Here is a 20750-nt window from a genome sequence, read left to right on the forward strand (position 1 = left end):
GGGCCATATGAGGCCATGCAGCTGCTTTGCCCCTTGATTTAGCAGTTACTCCTTTAGCTATCACTCCTCTTTGAGACTAAGTAAATTAACCTAGAATTCACTTCTGAAAGCCAAATTCACCAAATAAAAACTAGCAAGTTTATAGAAATTAAGAAGTTAGAGAGAGGTTAAGTCTGATTATGAACCTTGAAATCCAGATTATTAATGTGCTACTTTCTTGCAGATTCTGCTAAATATTCCAGTAAGTATTTTTTCTTTCAAAAACAGAGCTGCCTTTGTTGCCTCTATATTGTCTTGAGGTCATGAGTGACAGCAGGGATTTGATTCCAGCACAGAAATTAGGCTCATCCTTGGTATATTCAGGTTCACTCTGTATAGAAAGGCAGACTAAGCCTTCAGAGCCCTTTCCTCCCAACAGACCCAGGTGAGTGACATGTTGATGAGGCCTCAACACCTCAAAGAGCAGTGATGCTACTCACTGCAACCAAGAATACATTAAGCTGGATTGTCCAAAGCATACAGTTTCATACAGGCATTTCTTTAGCTGCTCTCTTGAGTTTTTCTTTGGAAGCTTAAAGATTTAAAATTACGTTTCTTAATTATAACAAAATCAGGCCTGACAAAGCTAATATACAGCCTGTGACTAAGACACTTACAAAGATCTAAACACTGAACTGAAATTGTACTGGCAAAATGTTTTATCATACATGTACTCCTCTTGCACAGAATCAAGTTTCACACATTTAAAGAATTCCACTAATTAATTAAAATCAGGTATTAAGTTTACATTCAAGTGGAAGATTACAATTTCAACATGTTCAAAATACCTGTCAGCAAGGATTTTAACACTGACTTTCCTTGTGCATCTACACTTCTAGTTAGGCAAGCTTTGGAAAGTCAGCCTAGGGAAAGGAAAGGATTTTTCTGTGATGACAGAAAATGAACTCAAGTTTACTCTTTGTACAAAACCAGAATATGAAATATAAGAGGCTCTGCTATCCATTCCCCATACTCTTCCAAGCACAGTAAGCACTGATTTGAATTATCAGATCCTTAACTTACAAATCTAATTTTAAGAAAAAAAATCTTACCAGATTCCCCTGCGCTAAAGTGATCTAATGGATTCCCTTCTGCATCTGGGTTTAGTAAGATCATTTCAAACTGAATATCCTCGGATTCAGAATAATTCTCTTCGCAGGTAAACTTGTCTACATAAAACACATACCATGTTTCCGGATAAGGAATCTGGGACACTGTCAGATTTTGCTCTGTGTGGTTCACAGTCACTTTGGAAGAAAGCACAAAAAACAAAAATAGGAGTAAATACTTGATTAGTTTGGTCTTAGAAAACACATGTTTGAATGATGAGAAAACTTAAATCCACAGCATCATATACGGGTTATAAACTACACAGTAGTAGAAGACATACTGAGTTTTGAAAGCTATCCATAACACCAGAGATCAGACTTCCAACTTCAGCTTTTGTTTCAAGCAGGTCTGGGCAAGAGTTGGGGAGGACATTGCATCCCAACTTTCAGCTCTGCTGGGAAGGCTCCCTCCTTCTAGAAGCCAGAAAGTGCAAACTATGTCCTTTGCTCAGCACATTTCCATCCTCTAGTTCTGTATTGACAGGATTAGCTGTTCTGTACTACCCACCAGGTACTTCTGCAGCATGAAAAATACCTTTGTATTTACTTGACTTTGCTTTCGAAGAGATTTAGAGCACCAAACAGGAACAGCTGCATGTGAGCTCAGTAAAAAACACCATGACATGCTTAAAAGGTGCAAATAAGTATTATTTCACAGTATCTTACCCAAACTGTAATATACTGAATTTCAATTGACAGTTGAGATGAGAAACCATTGTGTAATTAAGCTGCATATTTCAAATCAGATTACATTTAAAAATGACTACATAAGATACTCATGTTTCATCTTCTTGCTATCTCATCACTCTTATTGCCTAAAAACAACAGTTAACCAAGCAGAGTCTCTTCAAAAGAAACTCTTGATGCAAATGAAATCTGCGGCTCCCTATGTTTGGCTGAAATTGCAAGAAACAAAAGCACTGTCACACTGGCTACTGAACTTGAGTGCTAATCAGTTCAAGCATTTCTCTGCAGGAGAAATAACAATAACAGAATAATTCACCTTAACAGATAAAGATGACAATGGCTAAGGATGAAGAAAAATTTAATAAAAAATCCACAAAACATGTTTTCTTTTGTGAAAGGCCTTTTTAAATAAGAGCGGCAAACATACAACCTCATTTTCCTTAAATATTTTGTAGATAAAATTTAGAACAAGTTTCTAACTTGAAGCCCACCTGTGAAAAACTTCAATGTCATTTCAATAAACGTGTTTCAACTGCAAGAAGTAATTTTCTGTTCTCTTAAGGTATGAACTAAGCAACGTCAGAATCCAGGAAGAATTGCAGCGTATGCGTCCTTGCAGCAACTGTCATGAGGTATAGATTTGGATGACATACAAACCAGAATTGCATATAGTGCTTAATCCAAATGAGAGGCAAACTGTGGCTGACAGGAGTTGCTTTACTCCCCATGTCACCTCTCAGCTGAGTTCTCACAATGTTATTTGTACCAAGAGTAAGGGATCACACAGAGTGTGTTTAGTCAGTTCCCTGTCAAATCTGTAAGCAGACTCAGAGGTAGAAAAGCAACTGATTTTGCCCAAGATCAGCAAAGAAATCCAACTCACCCTGTGGTCACACAACTCCTAACGGAGCAGAAAACAGTGAGTACACTGCTGGGACAAGTCAGGAATGACAGACCAACTGCCAGTTATTCCAGCAGCACTTTTGTGCAGCTCTGATGAAGGGTAAGGAAACCACATCCCTACAAGTGACCTCTGTGTAAGGTTTCATTAAGACAAATGATCAATCTGTTACTCTTGGGATTCTGACTACACAAAGGAAATGTATTTAAAGTGACTACAGCTTCTCTTTTCAATACATTTGAATGAAGCATCTAATACTAATTTAACTTCTTAGAGGAAAATTTATGCTTTAAATACCATTATGATAAACAGATGGTGCAAAAATTATTTCAGTCTGTCTTCTAGTTACATAACTCAATGCTTCAGTGTTTTACTGCTTTTTCACATTTAGATGGATACTCAAGTTAAGCTTTATCCTGATTAGTTCATTTTTAATACTGTATTAAAATTTTTCTAACATGTTTTATACACTGAAGCATGACAAATTTGTGCTATCATGAAAATACAATTTTATTTTTGTTTTCTCCACTTTGAAAAATGCCATTTCCATGGAACCGGAGAATGGGAGCCTCCTGACAAGTGGGAAACATTCCTTTGTAAACAAGAGACAAAAAGACAATCTACCTAATCTATACTGATATAACTCTTAGCTCAAACATTAAAAACTGCTGAATGTGAGATTCAGTAACAAATATAAAGTTATAAAAGTAAAGGGTGAAATAGCATTAAGTTATAATAGAGGAAAGTTACATTCAGCTTCTTTAGTTCTTCAGTTTCTTAGTACAAGGCTATTCTTTGTAAATTCTCTCTCATACCCAAGATAATCTATTTTATAGAAAAATTGAGATTAAAATAAAAAACAAACAAAAAGAGACATTTACTCCAAGCAGAGCTAAAAAAAAATTCTCTGTACCGAATGACTAAATGAAAACTTCAGCCAAGTATGTACCCTTTCTGAGTTGTGAACATGTGAAAGCATGAACTGGAACTTGTCATAAAGTTTGGTTGTTTCCACTAAAGCCACTGTTTGCCATGGATTTCATTTTCCAGCAGCACATTAAATCATAACTTGCAAACAAATTCTTTTGAAGTGATACAAAGAAAGAAATTTTGTTTCCTTGTTGTATTTTTAATTGTAGAAGACCAAAGTCCTAGTTGATGCAAAGTCCAAATTCGCTGAAATGAATATTCTAAACACATAGATAACAGAGTTCTAAATACACAGTAATGCTGTAAGGAGAAAAAAACCTCAGTAACTCACTTGTCAGCTGAGCTTTAGAGAACTTCTCTGTACAGCTGTGGTCTTGGACACTGTTCTCCAGCTTCTGCCATTCCTGTGCTTGAAAGAGGTGAAGTCTAGCTGCTTTTGCCACAGCTACTGCTACGTTCTTGATTCTGACACACAGAACAGCATGGTCACCTTAATATTTAAAAAACAAAATCAACTATTCTGTCTTGATGTCAGTTACAAGCAAACAGTGTGGCACAGATTTTCCTTGTACTTAGCTGCAACACACCTTCATATTACCCTTAATTTTTTACCTCTACTTCCTGCTAGAAGTATTTATGGTCTTTCAGAAACAATTTCTATGTCTCTCATTAAGAAATGAGTGAACGTACAATTGTCTGTGATGGTCCTTAAACAAACCTTAACTATAGCATAAGTGTCATTAACTTTTCTACTACAAACAGCCTTCACTCCCTCCTCTTTTTAAAAACAGACTTCCAGATAATGTTTTTTCCCTTCCTCCCTCCCACACCAAATTTTATTATTTTCAAGTTAAAGACAGTGCCTCAATAGTCTCAATATCAAAGTCTAGTATTTTATGATCTCTGTGGCATGACTATGAGCATCACAGGGTAGCTCTTAAGTCCAACACCAGAAGAACTTATGTGAATGGACTTTCACGTTATGGATGGAGTAGAGCTAAAATACTTAATTATAGATGAAAGATCGATGTCAAATTGATGCAAAGAAAATCAAACTTCAAATGTTCTCTAATATGTCAGTCTAACTGTAGAATCAGAGAATGGCAGAATGGCCTGGGTTGGAAGGGACCTGAACGACTACTTAGTTTCCAGCCTCCCTGCTGTGGACAGGGACACTTTCCACTAGATCAGGTTGCACAAAGCCCCATCCAGCCTGTCTTTAAAAACTTCCAGGGATGGGACATCCACAACATCTCTACGCAACCTGTTCCAGTGCCTCATCACCCTCACTGTAAATATTTTTTCCTAATATCTAATCTAAACCTACTTTTTTTTTTTTTCAGTCTGAAACCATTCCCCCTTGTCCTGACACTGTAGGCTGCATCTTGAGACACAGAAATATTTTGGTCCTTTTAGAACTAGCTCATTTGACAAAATTTATCTTGCCTGAGTAATTCCACAACCCTTAAACTTGTTTTCATAATTTCTTTCATATACTAAAATACGAAAGAAGACTAGTCTTCTAGTGTAGAAGACTAGAGTCATAGACTTTTTTAACCTAGGAGTCTCCTAAATTAAAAGGTAGAATTTAGTGGAGAAGAAAAGTCAGTAAAATGTTATATGAACTACAGTTTAGCTAAGATTTTGAAATATTAACAGAAGGTTCTAAAGAAGGCTTCACTAAGACCCAAAACAGTTGCTGGTATTCACGCAGGAAGAGAAGTATTTCTATGCAAATATACAACATCAATTTATACAATTATATCTGAACACCTACACCACTCATCTTCAATTCTGACAGTCTTTTCTCAGATTTAAACAGTGCACTTTTTTGCTTCAGATCTATTTAGAGCACTCTAAACATTCTAGGACAGCGCTAATTAACTGCTTTCAAGTCACTACCTCCACCCTATCCATCATTCCTCATTCACTGGAAGGTCAAGTTCCAACTCTGTTTTGCTTATGTCACGTTCTCCTGTTTCCCGTTAGATTTTGAAGCATGTGCAGAACTGTTCTGTCACGAAGCTCAATGGGAAAGAAAAACAGCCTAAGCAACTGAAGTGCTGAGCATAAAGGAAAAGCAGACTGACCAGCACAGCCTGGCTGGACACGGCACTTGTCACGGCTACGCACATCTCTTTCTGTAAATAAAACTTCTCCAGCAAGCACAGCGGGCCACTGCTAGGGCTCTTTCAGCAGGATAGCGGTCAGGAATTATTACTAAGTAATTATTGACTAACAGCCAGAAATTATTACTAATAAGGAGTTTTTAAAACGGTAAAGAAAAGCCATTGGGAATAACCAGGTGAGAATTTGACATCCTGATGCGCGGCATCACCAAGACCACACAGAGACGCGGTGAAGCACCGCTGCCATTTGGGGCAGTTCCCAGCGGGAAGGAGCGATGCGTGTGGCAGCGAGAGCCCCCCTGCTCTCCGGGACAGCCGGCCGGGAGTGTCCGCAAGGCCCGGGGACCCGAAGGGAGGAACGGTGCTGCTCTGCTCCGCTCCGAGAGCCACAACGGGGAGGGGCCGCTGCCAACTGCTGCGCCCGGGGCCGCCCCGCCGCCTCCGGCCACGTCCTGCTGCCGGCCGGGACCCCCGGCCCCGCTGCGGCGCTGCCCGGACAGCGGATGGGACCGGCTGCGCGTCCCGCAGGGGCGGAGAGAGAAGGGGGAAAAGAGGGAGGGAGAGTGCGAGAAGCAGGGAAGGACGGAGAGCAGCAGGGCTGACCCCGCTCCGCACCCCGCGGCCCCTCCGGCCGCCCCCGGTCCCTCCGCGCCCCAACGACTCCTGAGAGCCGCCCCGTTCCCCGCGGCCCCGCTCCAGGGCGGCACAGCCGCCGCTGCCCCGCTCTCCCGCCCTCGGGGCACCCACCGTGGAACTGGAAGTGCGCCACGGGCCGCCACGGCTCCCGGCGGGCGGCGGAGCTGGTGAAACCGCCCCGCAGCGTCTTGCCCGCGGCGAGGCCCCAGCAGCAGCCGGCGGCGGCGGCGCTGAGCAGCCACAGCAGCCGCCACCGCATCCCCGGAGCCGCCGGACGCCGGGATCCTCCGAGATCCTCCGCCCCCCTCCCGCGCGGCCTCCCCGTGTCACGTGACGCCCCCCACCGCCTTAGGCGCGAGCGGCGAGAGAGCCAATGAGGGAGCGCGCCCGCCCCTGGGGGCGAGACCGAGCGCCAGGCCCCACCCCTGCGGCAACGTGTCCCGTTGCTAGGTCCGGCCGTAAGTTAAAAGAGCCAGAGTCGTAAAAGAGACGGCCACCGGTTGCCGCTGAATGCGGAGGAGGTACTTTTATGTATAAATGCGGATGTTGGCTTTTCTCACACGCCGCGTCCGCCCCGCTGTCGGTGGCCTCCGAGACGGTGACAGCTCCGCTCTTGGGGCCGCGCGGGGAGCGAGGAAGGCGATCTTTCAGTGAGCCTCTTGCAGGCGCTGCGACTCTGCCCGTGAAGCCCACGGGCCCGCGCCGCTCACGCGCAGCCGTGGGGGACAGGGAGTGAGGGGCCGGTGCCGTAAAGCGCGGACGATGTCGGGGCGGGCGGGCCCCGTGGCGCCGCCGCCGTTCGAGAAGCGGGTCCTGGTGACGGGCGGCGCCGGCTTCATGTGAGTGAGCCCGCGGGGCCGGAATGGGGGGCTGCCGGCCTCCTGTCCGGGGGCGCGGGCGAGACGTGGCGGGCGGGGGTCCCGCGGTGCTGCCGCCCTTTGTCCTTCCCGGGCCGGTTCCTCGGTGCCGCTGGCTCGGGCCGCGCTCCCTCAGGGGCCGCTGGTGGCTCGCCCGTGTCTGGGTTTGGAGGTGGTGAATGCCGGGGGGCGAGCTGGGAGCCCCGTCCGCCTTCCCTGCGGCCGGCCAGAAGATGGAGGGACCGCCCGGCGCTGGCAGTGCGTGCTCGGCCCCGGCCGGGACGGGGCTGCCCAGAGGAAGGCAGAGAAGGGCCTGGAGCACAAACCTTGTGGGGAGCGGCTGAGGGAGCTGGGCTTGTTTTGCCTGGAGCCTCAGGGAAACAACCTTATCGTCTCTTCAGCTTCCTGAAAGAGGGGTTGAACCCCTGGAGATAGCTTAGCCTCACGTCCTAGGCAGCAAATGACAGGACGAGAGGACACAGTCTGAGCTGCGCCTGCTGAGGTTTAGGGCGAACGCTAGAAAGAATTTATTCATAGAAGAGATGATTAGATATTGGAGTGGGCTGCCCAGGGTGGTCAGGAGTCACTGTCCCTGCAGGTGTTCAGGAAACGATTGGACATGGGGCTTAATGCCATGGTCTGGTTAACAAGGGGTTAACCCTTGTGTTTGGTCGTAAGTTGGACTCGGTGATCTCGGGTCTTTTCCAGCCCAATGGATTCTTTGGGTTAAAGGTGGCATGGCTTCGAGCCAGCTGCTATTTCCCTTATCAACCCCCAGTGCTGTGGGCTCACTGTGAGTCAGAGAAGGGTCAGGCCCGAATTAAGCTTGAGCCCCTCCGTGTGTGGAAGCTGTAAGAGGGTTAAATTTCTGTGTATGAATAACCCTGAACTAACCTGAACTCTCAGAATGAGTTTCATGTGCACAAGACCGTGCCAAAGGGGCAGTGCCACCTGGTTGTCACACCTAGCAGCAATGTCAGAGACGTGGGTGATGGCAGTCACTGTCGTGGGTTAGGAGTGTTGACTGCTTGGTTCTCCCTGATACCTAATATGTAACCTTTACATTGCAAAAATATTTTACAGTGGCAACTGAATATAGCCTATAACAGGTTTTTTTTTTTGGTTTTTTATGTGACTGTGGGCAGTGCTGATTTCTTTCATTATAGGATGAACTTTTGTTCTGATTTTTAGTTTCTTAACCTTACATATAGAAAATTAGGATAATGTATAGAATATATATTAGAATAATGTTGATGTGTTAAAATATCTTTGAATTTTTCTTCCATTTGTCTTGAATATATCCTCTTCTTCCCCCAAAACTTTTGATATTGCTGAATTTATTTGGAATTTGTCATCTCTTCATTACCTTAAAACCAAGTATATAATTGTAAAATATGTTTTTCTTCTATCCTGCAGTGCTTCACATGTAGTCGTCTCTCTTGTGAAAAACTATCCAAACTATCTGATTATAAATCTGGATAAGGTAATAATACCTTCTTTTCTTTCTTGATATGGACAACTGTTTCAAGTGATTTATAATGCAGTTTATAATATGTTTACATGTATATGGCTTATTGTTAGTTACTAATTTTTGTTTGATTTTCCATTTGTTTCTGTGCAAAAAAAAAAAAGTCAACTAGTGTTCAGACAAAGAACAAAACTTTTCAAGCTCTAAACATCTGTTTAAGAATTTTTGCAGTTAGGGTATCTTTTGGAGATTTGTGCTTTTAAAGCTTCACATCTGCTTGTGAAGTAGATTTTTTTAAAATAAGTTTTTACTTTATTCTTAGACTTTCCAGTGGTTTGGTTGGGTTTGAGTAGCCTTTTTGTTTCCATGAAGCCCACTCACTGATGTTGTGTGGTATTTCTTTTTAGCTCGACTACTGTGCAAGCTTGAAGAATCTTGAAACTGTCTCTGGGAAGGAAAACTACAAGTTTATCCAGGTGATAGAACCTTCCCTTCCACAAAACGTGACTTTTTACAGATTTTTGGTGTACTGCTTCCACAGTTTTGTCTTCAGACAGGAGATGGATTTTGATTTATTGTTCAGATCAATATTTGGGCTTGTGTGCTGAGGTTCCTCCTGCCTACAAAAGGTGGTGCTGATGCTCATCTCTCTGTCTTTGGGTCTGCCCAAGGTTGCAGGACATCTGAGAAATGCTTATAGCTCAGTTTGCTGAAACAGCACCTTTCTCAGATGTAGTAGATGTCAACTTGCCTTTTTCCTTAGATTTAGGTGAGGCTGAACTTGCCCTGACCTGTTGGTGACCCCCATGGCTGTTTATGTTTTTGTGCACCACCTCTTTATTTCAGTATGGAGTTATATCTGGGCTTTTGGGATAAAAGTTGCCTGAGAGGAAAGGCACAGCCTCTACGTAGACATGCACGTGTGTGCAGTTTCAACATGACCAAAGTGGCTTTTTGGTTATTTTCATAAGGTCTTTGATTGTTTCCAGCAATATGAAATGTATGAATGCAATGTAAAAGCCTAGTTACCTGAGTAGATATTAACATTTAATTGCTGGGGAGAGCATGGAGTTCTACAAGATATCCTTTAAACAGGCAGATCCCTGTGTGAAGCAGGGGAACAGTAACTAGGAATGATGTGGCTATACTACTTTTGAACAACTGTAGGAATCTCTTGTCACAAAGCTTACATCAGTATAAATAATTCCAACTTTTCACTGTTCTGTTTTTTTTTTTTGTGGTTTGGGTTGTTTGTTTCTGTTTTTGGCTTTTAGGGACAGTTGATCACAACTTAACATCCAGTATGCAACCAAGCAGTTTACACTGACAGGAGAAAATGTGCTGGAAAAGATAATATGTGATGTGCAACCCTTATAATTAGAACTGTAACATTGATCCTGACTTTAGGAGACAGAAGGAAGGATGTATTCTCTAGTGGTACTGTAGAAAGGAAGTCTGTTTTGGAAAGTAGAACAGTAAGTTTAGAAAATTTGCCTCAGGGGCTGTATAAAAGATATGTTTAAATCACAATTTCTATTGCTGTTCAGCATACATGTACTAAGCTTGAATTTAATTTAAAAACAATTCAGTAACTAGCCATTTAGTTCAAAATAATGTCTCTTAAAAAATATGGCAATTAAAAAATAAATCACCCAAATAAACAGCAAACAGCAAAGCCCTTGCAAAACATAATCTAATCCCCCTTAGTGGGAATCTGCTTCTCCTTTTGCAGTACCACTAGATGTCCCTGCCAGCTTGCCAGACTGGGAACTCTTACTTGCTCTGGGAACTTGGAATTTCAGCCTCAGTGTTGGAGCTCCTGTACTTTTCTTCTGTGTATTTTTGACACATTGCTATTTCTAATGTTAATAGTAATATAAATTCTGAAATAAGTTTCATTTAGGATTTTTTAAAAAATTGTTGAAATTTTATGTATGGTCTTATTTTAGACATGGCATTGATAAGTGGCCCAGAGCTCAGCTGTTTGTATCCTGTGTTCCCTTTGTAATGGTTTCTTATGTGACACTTGGTATAAAGGGAAGCTGACTATTTTCTATCAAAAATAATTTGCCTTTTTTTTTTTTCTTTCCTGTTTAGGGGGATATTTGTGAACCTGATTTTATAAAGCAGCTCTTTGAAACTGAGAAAATAGATATAGTGCTTCATTTTGCAGCCCAAACACATGTAGGTGAGCATTGCTGCATGTTTTGGTATTGTTTTCCATGGCTATGCCTGCTTGAAATATGTGCCGGTATACCTTTTGTCTTTTCCCTTCATATAAATTGAGGTTCCAATTTGTGTCTACAAATCACATGACTGAGCATCTGGTGTCCTTTTTAACTCAGAGAGATTCACAGCCTTGATTTAAAAAGTTCTTAATCTAACTCTTGTCTTGTTTTCATTGCATATAAATGGTAATGTACCTTTTTGTCTGCATTACCTTTTTAAATTCTGTCTAGACTGATGTGTAGCTGGCAGTGTACTGAGGGAGTCATAAAGACAGTGGAGAGGGGCTTTGTACATAGTCTGAAGTTTTTACTTAATTGCCTCCAATGTCACATGAAGAAACAGTGTGAAACCTGAAGGATTAGGCATAAGTCCCACTGGAATCTTGTCTCCATGCTAAAAAGAGAGAATTAATTATAAAGTGCATTTTTCAGATGGCTGCTTTTCAGTATCACTGTTAGTAAGAGCAATCCCTACCATACTCCATCCATCATGAGAAGAAATCTTCAAAGAATTCTCCAAGAAAATACTTCTTGAAATTGTCAGATTTGTTAGGCACAAAGTCATTAGGTCAGGGGAACAGCTGTAAGAATCAAAGCAGCTGCTGATGAGTTATTAGTCATTGGTCCATGTTACTGCATCTTGCAGCTGTCTTTGAATGACACTTTTCTTACTGTACTTAGCCAATGATATTTTAGATTAAAAAAATCCATGATTCCAGCCTCTTGTTGAGAACAAGGATTTTTGTCTTCAAGTAAGTGTAGAAGGGGCCTTCATTTAATAAGGACCTTGCTGTCTGACAGGTCTATATTGCAGCCTTCAAGTGGAACCTATAGCCCTGTCTTGCTAAATTTAATTTATAGCCCTTGTCTTGTAAATTTAATCAGAATTGTCTGTATTTTTTAATGTAGATCTTTCATTTTGGCATGCCCTGGAATTCACCTACGTGAATGTTTATGGCACCAATGTGCTGGTTGCTGCTGCACATGAAGCCAATGTGGAGAAATTTGTCTATGTTAGTACAGATGAAGTATATGGAGGTAGCACTGATGAGGTGAGTTTGAAAATACATGAGGATTTTTCTAGTTTGCCTGCTTTTAATAGTGAAAACAAAGTTGAGTCTAACTTTCCTTGGCCTCTGTAAATGTTTGACTTTAAGTAAGCACTGGTAGCTTCTAGAAAGCTGATTATCAAAATTTTTGTTTTGTTTTGGTTTTTTTTTGGGTTTTTTTTCATAGCTTGTTTTATATTGAGTGTTTATTGTGAGATTTGGGTCATGAATGGTGTCACTACTCAGAGATAGTATCAGAGGAGTGTGTTGTACAGGTTTTGTCCTGGAGCATTCATGAGACTTCAGTAATGTGCACAGCTTAACAGGTGGGGAACTGCTTTATATTCTAGCTAAGATATTAACAGAGGTGTAGGCAGTGACAGTTCAAATAGAAAATAATTCCCCTATTACTGTAATAAATATTCAGATGTTTCTTGTTGTTATGTGCACATCTTTGATTTTTGAGAATTTATACCTGACCTTAATTCAGGAAATATAATTTAGCTCAGTAAAAAGACAAATTATGCATGTTCATCTTTTTAAAGGCATAAATAAAGTCAAGGAGCCTTTTGCCATAGTCCCTGGAAATATTAATGTACATCAGAAGAGTTCTTTGCACTTTCTTATTATCACAGTGTCTTTGTCATTTCCTTCAACACAGCTTCCATCTGTAGGCTTTTGTGATACCTAAGAATGATATTTTCTTGTGTGTAGACCCGCGGCTTGGCTGATACCTTCAAGTGAATTTTTTCTGTCTCTGGGCATTGAAAAGAGAACTTAAATCTCTTTTTTTCTTCTCTTTGTGAGTCACACTAGAAGTTCTGGTAGAGTGTTTTTTGAGGGGTGGAAGGCCATTTAATTTCAGAGGCAAAGGTCGGACAAGAACAGTGAGTGTTTTAATCACGTTAAGGTGATTGTTACCAATCACACCTTGGCTAGTATCCTCCTTCTTTGGGTTTGTTTTTTTCTCTCTCCAAGTGAGAAGTAGATTAAAGTGTCAGGATAGTCTGGAAGATACCTGTTCTGGAACTGGTCAGAATTGTTGAAGCCTTGCTTTGGAAGCTTTTGGGTTGCAATTCTACATTTTTTACAGAAATAAAGTTACACAAAAATTTGAGAAAAGACTTCTTTTATTTAGGGCTGAAAGGTGAATTTGCTAATGGTGGCCTAATTGCTCTCTGAGGCAATATGAACCTGAAAAATATTAAGCTCTCTAGCAACAGTAATTATTTAATAAGATAAAAATCTGAGGACCTGCTGCTGTGAGGTAACTCTGTTACAAGTATAAAAATATTGCTGCTGGTACTCTGTCTGTCTCCTATGTTCAGTAAATAGACTGTCTTTTGTTATGGTCTTCTGTTGTTAGCAGACTTTGTTAGGCTGATATGCTTGGATATTTATGGATTTTTATTTCTTTTGTGACTTTAAGGCTTATCTGGGCAAAAGAAATTGAGCAATGCAAATTTTTCTTTTCATTGTAGGAATTTGATGAATCCTCACCAAAACGTCCAACCAATCCCTATGCCTCCTCTAAAGCAGCTGCAGAGTGTTTTGTGCAGTCTTACTGGGAAAGGTACCAAGTAAGTCCATGGAAGCTTCAAAAACTCTGAAGCCTGTAATTTAGTGTCTGTATTTTGTATGTAAGAGTATAAAAGAAAAACCAGTACAGTCCTCACAGTGCCACCTCTTTCCTTATTGTTAGTCTTGTAGTTTGGATGTGTTAGAGAATCTCCCTCAATAAGTTATGAAGATACACTGCAAGACAGTGGGGACAGATCAAATGTTTTTAAGTTTTGTTTTTTAAATCTGAACTGTAATATCTAAAAATGTGCTTTGATAAAATGGTCAAAGAGAACATTAAGAATTTAAAAATCCATGCTAAGCTTGCAGGAATACAAAAGCATTACACAGAAGTAGAACATGCGTAATTCAAATTGCATCAAGACTAGGGTTATGGTTAAAGCAAAAAAAAAAAAAACCAAGAAAAATCCCTGCTAGTCAGATTTATTTAAGCAAACACATTTATCCATATTTTGGATACCTTAGACTTCTGTTCTTGATGTATGATGTTTTTGCTATAAAGTGAACAAGAGCAGGATGTTAATGACCTGTGAAACATATTGGCATAAGCAGGAGTAAGCCAGTCTTCAGTCAATCAGAAACACATATGCAATGTCCTGCGGTGCTTCCAGAGCTAGAGAGATTTCAAACATTTGTCACTGGTGGTGCTCCTGACAGGCTGAGGAGGCTGGAGGCCTTTGCCTCTTTGACAGAAATACGGAGAGCTTAATTCAGTAACGTTTGTAAGGGCTTGCAGATTTTTGTGTGCCTATGTTGGTTTGTTTATTGATCAGCAAGAAGGTACAGATTTGTACTGGTGTATGCTTTCTTATGTAATCACGTGTATGTTTAACGCTTTCCAGTTCCCAGTTGTCATCACACGGAGCAGTAATGTTTATGGACCACATCAGTATCCAGAAAAGGTAAGTTAAACTGTGCTTTACTCTGAGCTTCACTGGACCAGAAATCAGGGTTGCAGTGATGTTACTTTTTTCTCATGTGCATGGGATGAAAAAATGTGTGGAAGAGTGCTTTGAAAAAAGCACTCTTACAATTAATGTGATTATGTATTTTGAGTGTGTACTAATGTGTCTTACCCTGAACACATATTTTTTGGTCTAACTTCAATTAGAGACTTGTAGTTTAAATGAATTTTATGACAGCAACTTTGTTTTGTAATTTTTCTATTTTTCAAAGGATATTTTGACAGAGTTCCCCTACAAATTACATTAACTCACGTCATGTTTTGTAATTGTGAGTGTTCAATAACTAAGGGAAACATTTCAAAAAGTAAACTGTGAATTCAATGTCTGGTATAGAAAGGGATGTTCCAGCCTGCACAGAAAATAAGTAAGATGAAGCTATAGCATTCATGTATAAAGTGAGAAGTAGTGTGAAGTGACTTGTTTTTGCCTGTGTTCGTACAGACCTTGCAAGGTGACTATTTAAAACAATTATTTGTGAGAAGGAGTTGCCTTTTTAAGTCAATACCTGAATCTGCTTGGTTAGTGAATGGAAATACGCTGTTGAAATGAGAGTAATCATCACAAGTACTCTTTGGAGTTTGGAACTGGTGGAAAATGTAGCTATGCTTTACAGTTCTATGGAGCTTTTTTAAAATTGCTTTTTACCTTTTGTGTTTTTTTTTTTTTTTGCAAATATGTTTATTTTCACATGCATTATTGCAGGTGGATAAGAATGGCTTTTAGAGTACATTTTTCATTGATCTGTGTCTTGCTACAGGTTGCATGATTGTTGGGGGTATATTAGGGGATGTATTTGCTAGCTTTTGACTTACATTTATTCTTCTTTGCATAGCAAATTGTAGTTACTGCTAAAAACACAGCACTAGGCTACATTAACCTTTTATCTAGTATTTTGCTCCTGTCTTTAGGGTAGGAAGTTAAATTTAAGTAATTTGAGTAGTTTTTTGGTGGCTTCAGTTTAAGGACTTAAATAGTGGGGATAACTGTTCTGAAGTATCTGGGGCATTATGAATGGATCTAAGCTTTTAGATGAACATAATGTAAATCTTTGTGCAGTGAGCACACTGTCACTTGATCTGTGTTTGTCTGTGTAATCTTAAAATTCTCTGTTGATTCTCTTCCAAATTTAACTACTTTTACAACTTTTTGTTTCTAGAATTACTGCAATTTGTTGGATGTTTAAACCTTGTTCTGAATTGTTGATAATATTATTTCTAGTTAGATTGTGATTCACTGCCATGTGCAAAAGTTATGGAAACTTCTTTTATTGTTGAAAAACTGTTACATTTGTAACAACCAGAAAGATAAGGCTTACAGTACAGTAAAGGCATGTACTCTTACAAACCAAAATCCTTGCAGTTTCTAGGCTTGATATATTCTTTCACTATATTTAATAAAACTTAGAAGTATTTAAAGGATCTTATTAAAATACTTAATGCTTCATAACCATTGAAGTTCCTTATTCTTTGTAGAATAACAGCTTCTAAAATAGTGGAGTAATTTTTTTTATTGTTCAATTCCTTAGGTTATTCCAAAGTTTATATCTTTGTTGCAACAGAACAGAAAATGGTAGGTAACTCACATTTTTGGTAGCATTTCTCCTATAAAACTGTAATTGCAGTTATAAATATGTGCTTGTTTGTAAAATGATAATTACATAACAAAGTTCTGAATCACTTAATAGCAGGATTTCCTTAAAGTAAAGGATTGTTTGCATGTCAGCTACTTAAGGTACCTTCAGGCACCCATCTAACAGCAAAACTGCTAAAAACAGTCCAGTAAATTGAATGTGTCTATTTGAGAACTAAAATACTTTTTTTGTCTTTTTCTTGTCTTAAGCTGTATTCATGGTTCTGGACTTCAGAGAAGGAATTTCCTTTATGCAACTGATGTAGTAGAAGCATTCCTTACTGTCCTGAAGGAGGGGAAACCAGGTGAAATTTATAACATTGGAACTAACTTTGAGATGTCCATTGCCCAGCTTGCTAAGGAGCTAATTCATTTAGTGAGTAAAGAGTTCTGATGCTTTTCTTTACTGGTTTTCATTGCTCATATAAGTAATTGCACAGACCTACTGTAGCTCTAAAGGAGCTTAGACTTGTGGTGGCTGTTGGAAGATCCTTGCAGCAGAATGATGTGCTACCTTTTCTGTGGCAGCTGGACTGTGTAAGTTTGCAGTATGGGCTATCCTGTGCTGGGCTGCTGTGTCACTTATCCTGACTGGGACATATCCTGGCTGGCATCATGATTACCATTTTTTTCCATGCTGACTGTTTTAATTTTAGTCTGAGAATGTGGCACTATTAAAATCTAACAGTTTGATTATGATGGTCTGGCAGTGCTCTGGATGAAGGAGATAGGTTGGAGATGTTCTAGATAATTTTAATAATTTTGGTGGTTCGAAGACTCAGTATACAAAAGTCCATTTCTGTTTGTGGTTTATATTTATTTGTTTGGTGGAGGTTTTAAATAAGATTTAAGTTTGTTAAGAAAAAACCCCTGATTTTTAAATATATGTTTAGATAGCCCAAGATGTATGGGAGTGATACTTGTTTTTCTTCTTGACAGATAAAGAAGACCAGTTCAGAGTCTGAAATGGAACACTGGATGGATTATGTCAAAGACAGGTGAGAAATGTGGAGGATGTGCAGGATGGGCTGCACATGCAGGGTAGTTTTGTCCTGCAGGTTTTCTGAGACTCTTAACCAAAAAATTTTTTGTGGAAGTGTTTCTGCTTTAAAGGAGGGAACACTTTTGAGGGAGTAAGAGCTGTTTTGAGCTTTCCTTAAGTTTTTTTCTCTTTTTTTTTTCTTTTTTTTCTTTTTTTTTATTTTTTTGCTAGTGGATTTGATATCTATGATCAGGGTTCTGTATAGAAAACAGGACTTTCATTTATTGTTTGGATCTGTAGGTCAGAATGAATGTCTTGAAGGGGGGCATGTAATGCTAATCTGTCTTAAAACATTCTCATACTTGTCATTACTGAAGTCTGCTCTGGGAAGAGGAAAAGTTTTAGAGAGCACCTAAACCTTTCCTTCCCAGTAGCTTGGACAGTTTATTCAGTGTACTTTTTATTCGGCATCACTGAGTGAGATCAATCCCATCGTCTGTTGCCTAGCTTTAGTATTTTGGCATGAATGTGACTAATTCAGACTTAGATGTACTTTGTAGTAAGACTCAGTCTCCACAGGCAGAGATATGTGCCTGTGGAGTGTTGTTAACTTTAGATTTCTATCTTAAGCTGAAGCTGCTATCTCTAAAGTAGATGTAAAGCTCTAAGGTACCAAAGTTAGGGCAGTGGAAAAATGGGTAGCTTTTATAGATATGCTTTTGCTGTGTGTTTCTGTCCTTAATTTCAGGCTTGGTTTGGCTCTGCTCTTTTATATCCATTTCTTTTCTACAGCAACAATGAATCTCTGCTTACTTTAGATATCACTCTCTCCAGAGTGATTAGAAATGATGTGTCTGCTGATAGCAGTTAAGTATTATGGCCTTTAGAATTCTCACTTTCTGATCACATTTAGATTGTTATCATGGCAACTGAAGTGTCTTTAAAAATGTGCTAGCTTTTGTTTTTAAAAGGAAACTGTTCTTCAGTTCTTCAGAATCCTATCTCAATGTATTACAGGACTTTGATCAAATTGCCTTTGGCTCACATGATGTGAGTGTTTAGGAGTTCTCAGTGTATTTCACTTTGAGATATTCCTTCGTGTGTATTGAGCCTTGTCTGCTTATGTTTAAACGTAAATGGGCTTGGGAAAACTAACCACATAGGAGTATGTGTTTCAGGAGTGTGGAGGTCTTATCAAATATTGTTAATATACCTAATTTATGACTATATAATTCTATAATGAATGGCTTAAAGGTCATGGGGGTTACTTGCTATGGAAAAATTAATTCTGCTTCTGCTTCACATTAGCATGTTACAGTAACAGTGATAAGTGCTTGGTTTGTGCCTGCACATGTACCTTGACTATTCAATATGCCAGTGCCAGTAGTGCAGGATGCTAGACTGGGCTACCTATCTGCCAGACTGTGGAAGTGAAAATTTCTGCCATGCTTAAATGTCAGATATATCTTTCTGTGTTGAATCTTGCAGCTTGGGACTCTACATATTCAGTATTACTAAGTTGATGTAGTTAATGAGCCACTGTAATGATGCCCCTTTGGAAGCCTGTGTGTTTTAGATCTGAAGTATGTGTAAATTTCTGGGTTTTCAGGATAAAAAAACGTGAATGCTAATATTAGAAAATGCTGGCTCTGTGTTGCAAATGCACTGATTTGCACAAATGCGTTGGCAGTGATTTTTGTGTTCATTTTTGTGCCAGTAAAATACTAATTAATATTTATTCTAGTCAATTTCAAGTAGTTGACTGTACAAACTGAATTGTGTTGTTGTAGCTGCACTCAGCTGCCACGTATTTTTTGAAGGCAATGCAACCTGTTTATGTTGGTGGGAATTTTCAAAATTGAAGCATGTCTAATATTCCTTGGAGGACAGTGTGAGGTACTGCATGTCTCATTAAGGAAGCAATATAATCAGATTGTTTTCTGTGTGCATTTTATATTTCATCAGGCCTACAAATGACCTCAGATACCCAATGAGTTCAGAAAAAATGCACAATTTAGGCTGGAGACCCAAAGTGCCTTGGAAAGAAGGAATAATGAAAACAAGTAAGACTGATGACTTTTACACTGATGTAGGAGTGATGGGAGGAGAGAGAGGGAAAAAGGGGAAATGATAGCTTAATTAATGAGAAGCTCAAGAGATTGAATGTAACACTTGAATTTTACATAAAATTGGCTGCTTTCTAAATAGTGAATTTGCATGACATAAAAGAAAAAAGATAATCACTTTTTAGTGCTAGAATAAGTCTTGCATAAAGAACTTAAGAAGTTTAAACTAGATTTTTTGTAATATTATGGGCTAAAGTCTTCCATAAAGAACAATTAGCATGTTGTTGGTCGTGTATCTATGGAATATTTGGATTTCCCTGTTATCTGTGGTCAGCTTGACTCATCATCATTCTTCCCATATTAGTTGAATGGTACAGAGACAATTTCCACAACTGGAAAAACTCAGAGAAAGCTTTGGAGCCCTTTCCTGTGACAGACCCATTTGCCCAGCTCAGTGGTCCATAGCCTGGCACAGAACCTGAAGGAGTTTCTTCTACCTCATATGGTCTTTTCTTCAAAGCCTGCAATCAAGTGGCCACGCTGCGCTCTTAATGTATTCAAGATACATGAACCATGATGAGTAAAGAACCACAGTGTGGCACAGCTTTGGAATGGTTTCAGCACTTTATAGGTTGAACCTCTTAGTTTCAGCTTTCGGTGCAATACTCTATTCTCACAAAGTATTGATTTTAAAAAACTGTATGGAGTGAAGAATATTTATAATGTTATAAATTAATGTACTGAAGTAAAATCTGCCTTATTAAGAATAATTAACTGTGATTGCAGCTTTTGAGACTTGGAGTTAAATTTGTTTTAGTACTGGAATTATTCATCTGTATTAGTTTGTTTTTACAGTGTAATATATATATAATTTTTGTCACTTCGAAGAATTGGGTTTTATTTTTAATCAAGGGGAGAAATTACCTATTTTTTGGAGACTATAAATTGACAAAAGCTGGACACAGCACCTGTGTGGTTCCGTCCATTTCTCTGCTGGTGCACTTTTAGCTTTTGTAGTTGACTGATTACACTTACCTACACTATAACTTTAAATGCCCCTTTTAAGGGGAACAAGGGGGGAATGATGTCGAGAAGTAGTAGGTGCTCTCGCTGAGATTTCCAGAAGTATTTCCTTAAACTTTGTACTCCTTTGACTGTATTACTGTCTATTACATGTTAACTCCTTTTTCTTAGTTGTAATTGTAACAAACTTGAAATACTGGAATACAGTTAACATTCCAATGATCTTATTTCCTGTGATATGAAGGCTACTTATGGAGGAAATTTTTTAAAACTCTTCATTTTCTGTGAATTGTGGGTTGGCAGACCTTAATCAATGCAGTGTATCAGCATTTTTTCTATAATAAACATTTGAAAGATAAAACAGTATTTGAGTTTTAATATAGAAGTTGGAAAAAAACTCTCTAATTCTAGAAATCTGTCAAGGAATCTTGTTCACAGTTGATTTAATAATAAATATTACGGTGTGACTGG

General features: G+C 39.5%; 2 protein-coding genes across 3 annotated transcripts in view; one reads left to right on the forward strand and one right to left on the reverse strand.

The window, feature by feature from the left end:
• The window catches only part of GPR180 (G protein-coupled receptor 180), a 28962-nt gene extending 22216 nt beyond the window's left edge, over positions 1–6746 (reverse strand). For both annotated transcript variants that reach the window (XR_010440234.1, XM_064712759.1), the window contains exons 1-3: positions 6543–6746; positions 3998–4156; positions 1092–1286 (exon numbers count right to left, since the gene is read on the reverse strand). Coding sequence is in view for 1 of the 2 variants with exons in the window: in XM_064712759.1 (XP_064568829.1) it covers positions 1092–1286; positions 3998–4156; positions 6543–6690 (502 nt within the window). In the remaining variant the exon portion in view is untranslated. The remainder of the gene's footprint in view (positions 1–1091; positions 1287–3997; positions 4157–6542) is intronic.
• Positions 6747–7067: 321 nt separating this feature from the next.
• TGDS (TDP-glucose 4,6-dehydratase) lies at positions 7068–20634 on the forward strand. The gene is made up of 12 exons (XM_064719734.1): positions 7068–7270; positions 8705–8771; positions 9164–9232; positions 10854–10944; positions 11894–12036; positions 13515–13613; positions 14457–14516; positions 16105–16148; positions 16419–16584; positions 17148–17206; positions 19156–19253; positions 19621–20634. The coding sequence occupies exons 1-12, from the start codon at positions 7194–7196 to the stop codon at positions 19719–19721; spliced, it is 1074 nt and encodes a 357-aa protein (XP_064575804.1). The 5' UTR covers positions 7068–7193; the 3' UTR covers positions 19722–20634.
• Positions 20635–20750: the final 116 nt, after the last annotated feature.

Source organism: Zonotrichia leucophrys, chromosome 1 (genome assembly GCF_028769735.1).
Source record: "Zonotrichia leucophrys gambelii isolate GWCS_2022_RI chromosome 1, RI_Zleu_2.0, whole genome shotgun sequence".
NCBI classification, from domain to species: Eukaryota; Metazoa; Chordata; class Aves; order Passeriformes; family Passerellidae; genus Zonotrichia; species Zonotrichia leucophrys.

What these genes read in the sequence shown, in the direction of transcription:
- TGDS (XM_064719734.1), top strand. Translation starts at nt 7,194, where the DNA reads ATGTCGGGGCGGGCGGGCCCCGTGGCGCCGCCGCCGTTCGAGAAGCGG. An exon ending in TGATTATAAATCTGGATAAG is followed by an intron (nt 8,772 to 9,163) that starts GTAATAATACCT and finishes ATTTCTTTTTAG; the next exon opens with CTCGACTACTGTGCAAGCTT. An exon ending in AAAACTACAAGTTTATCCAG is followed by an intron (nt 9,233 to 10,853) that starts GTGATAGAACCT and finishes TTTCCTGTTTAG; the next exon opens with GGGGATATTTGTGAACCTGA.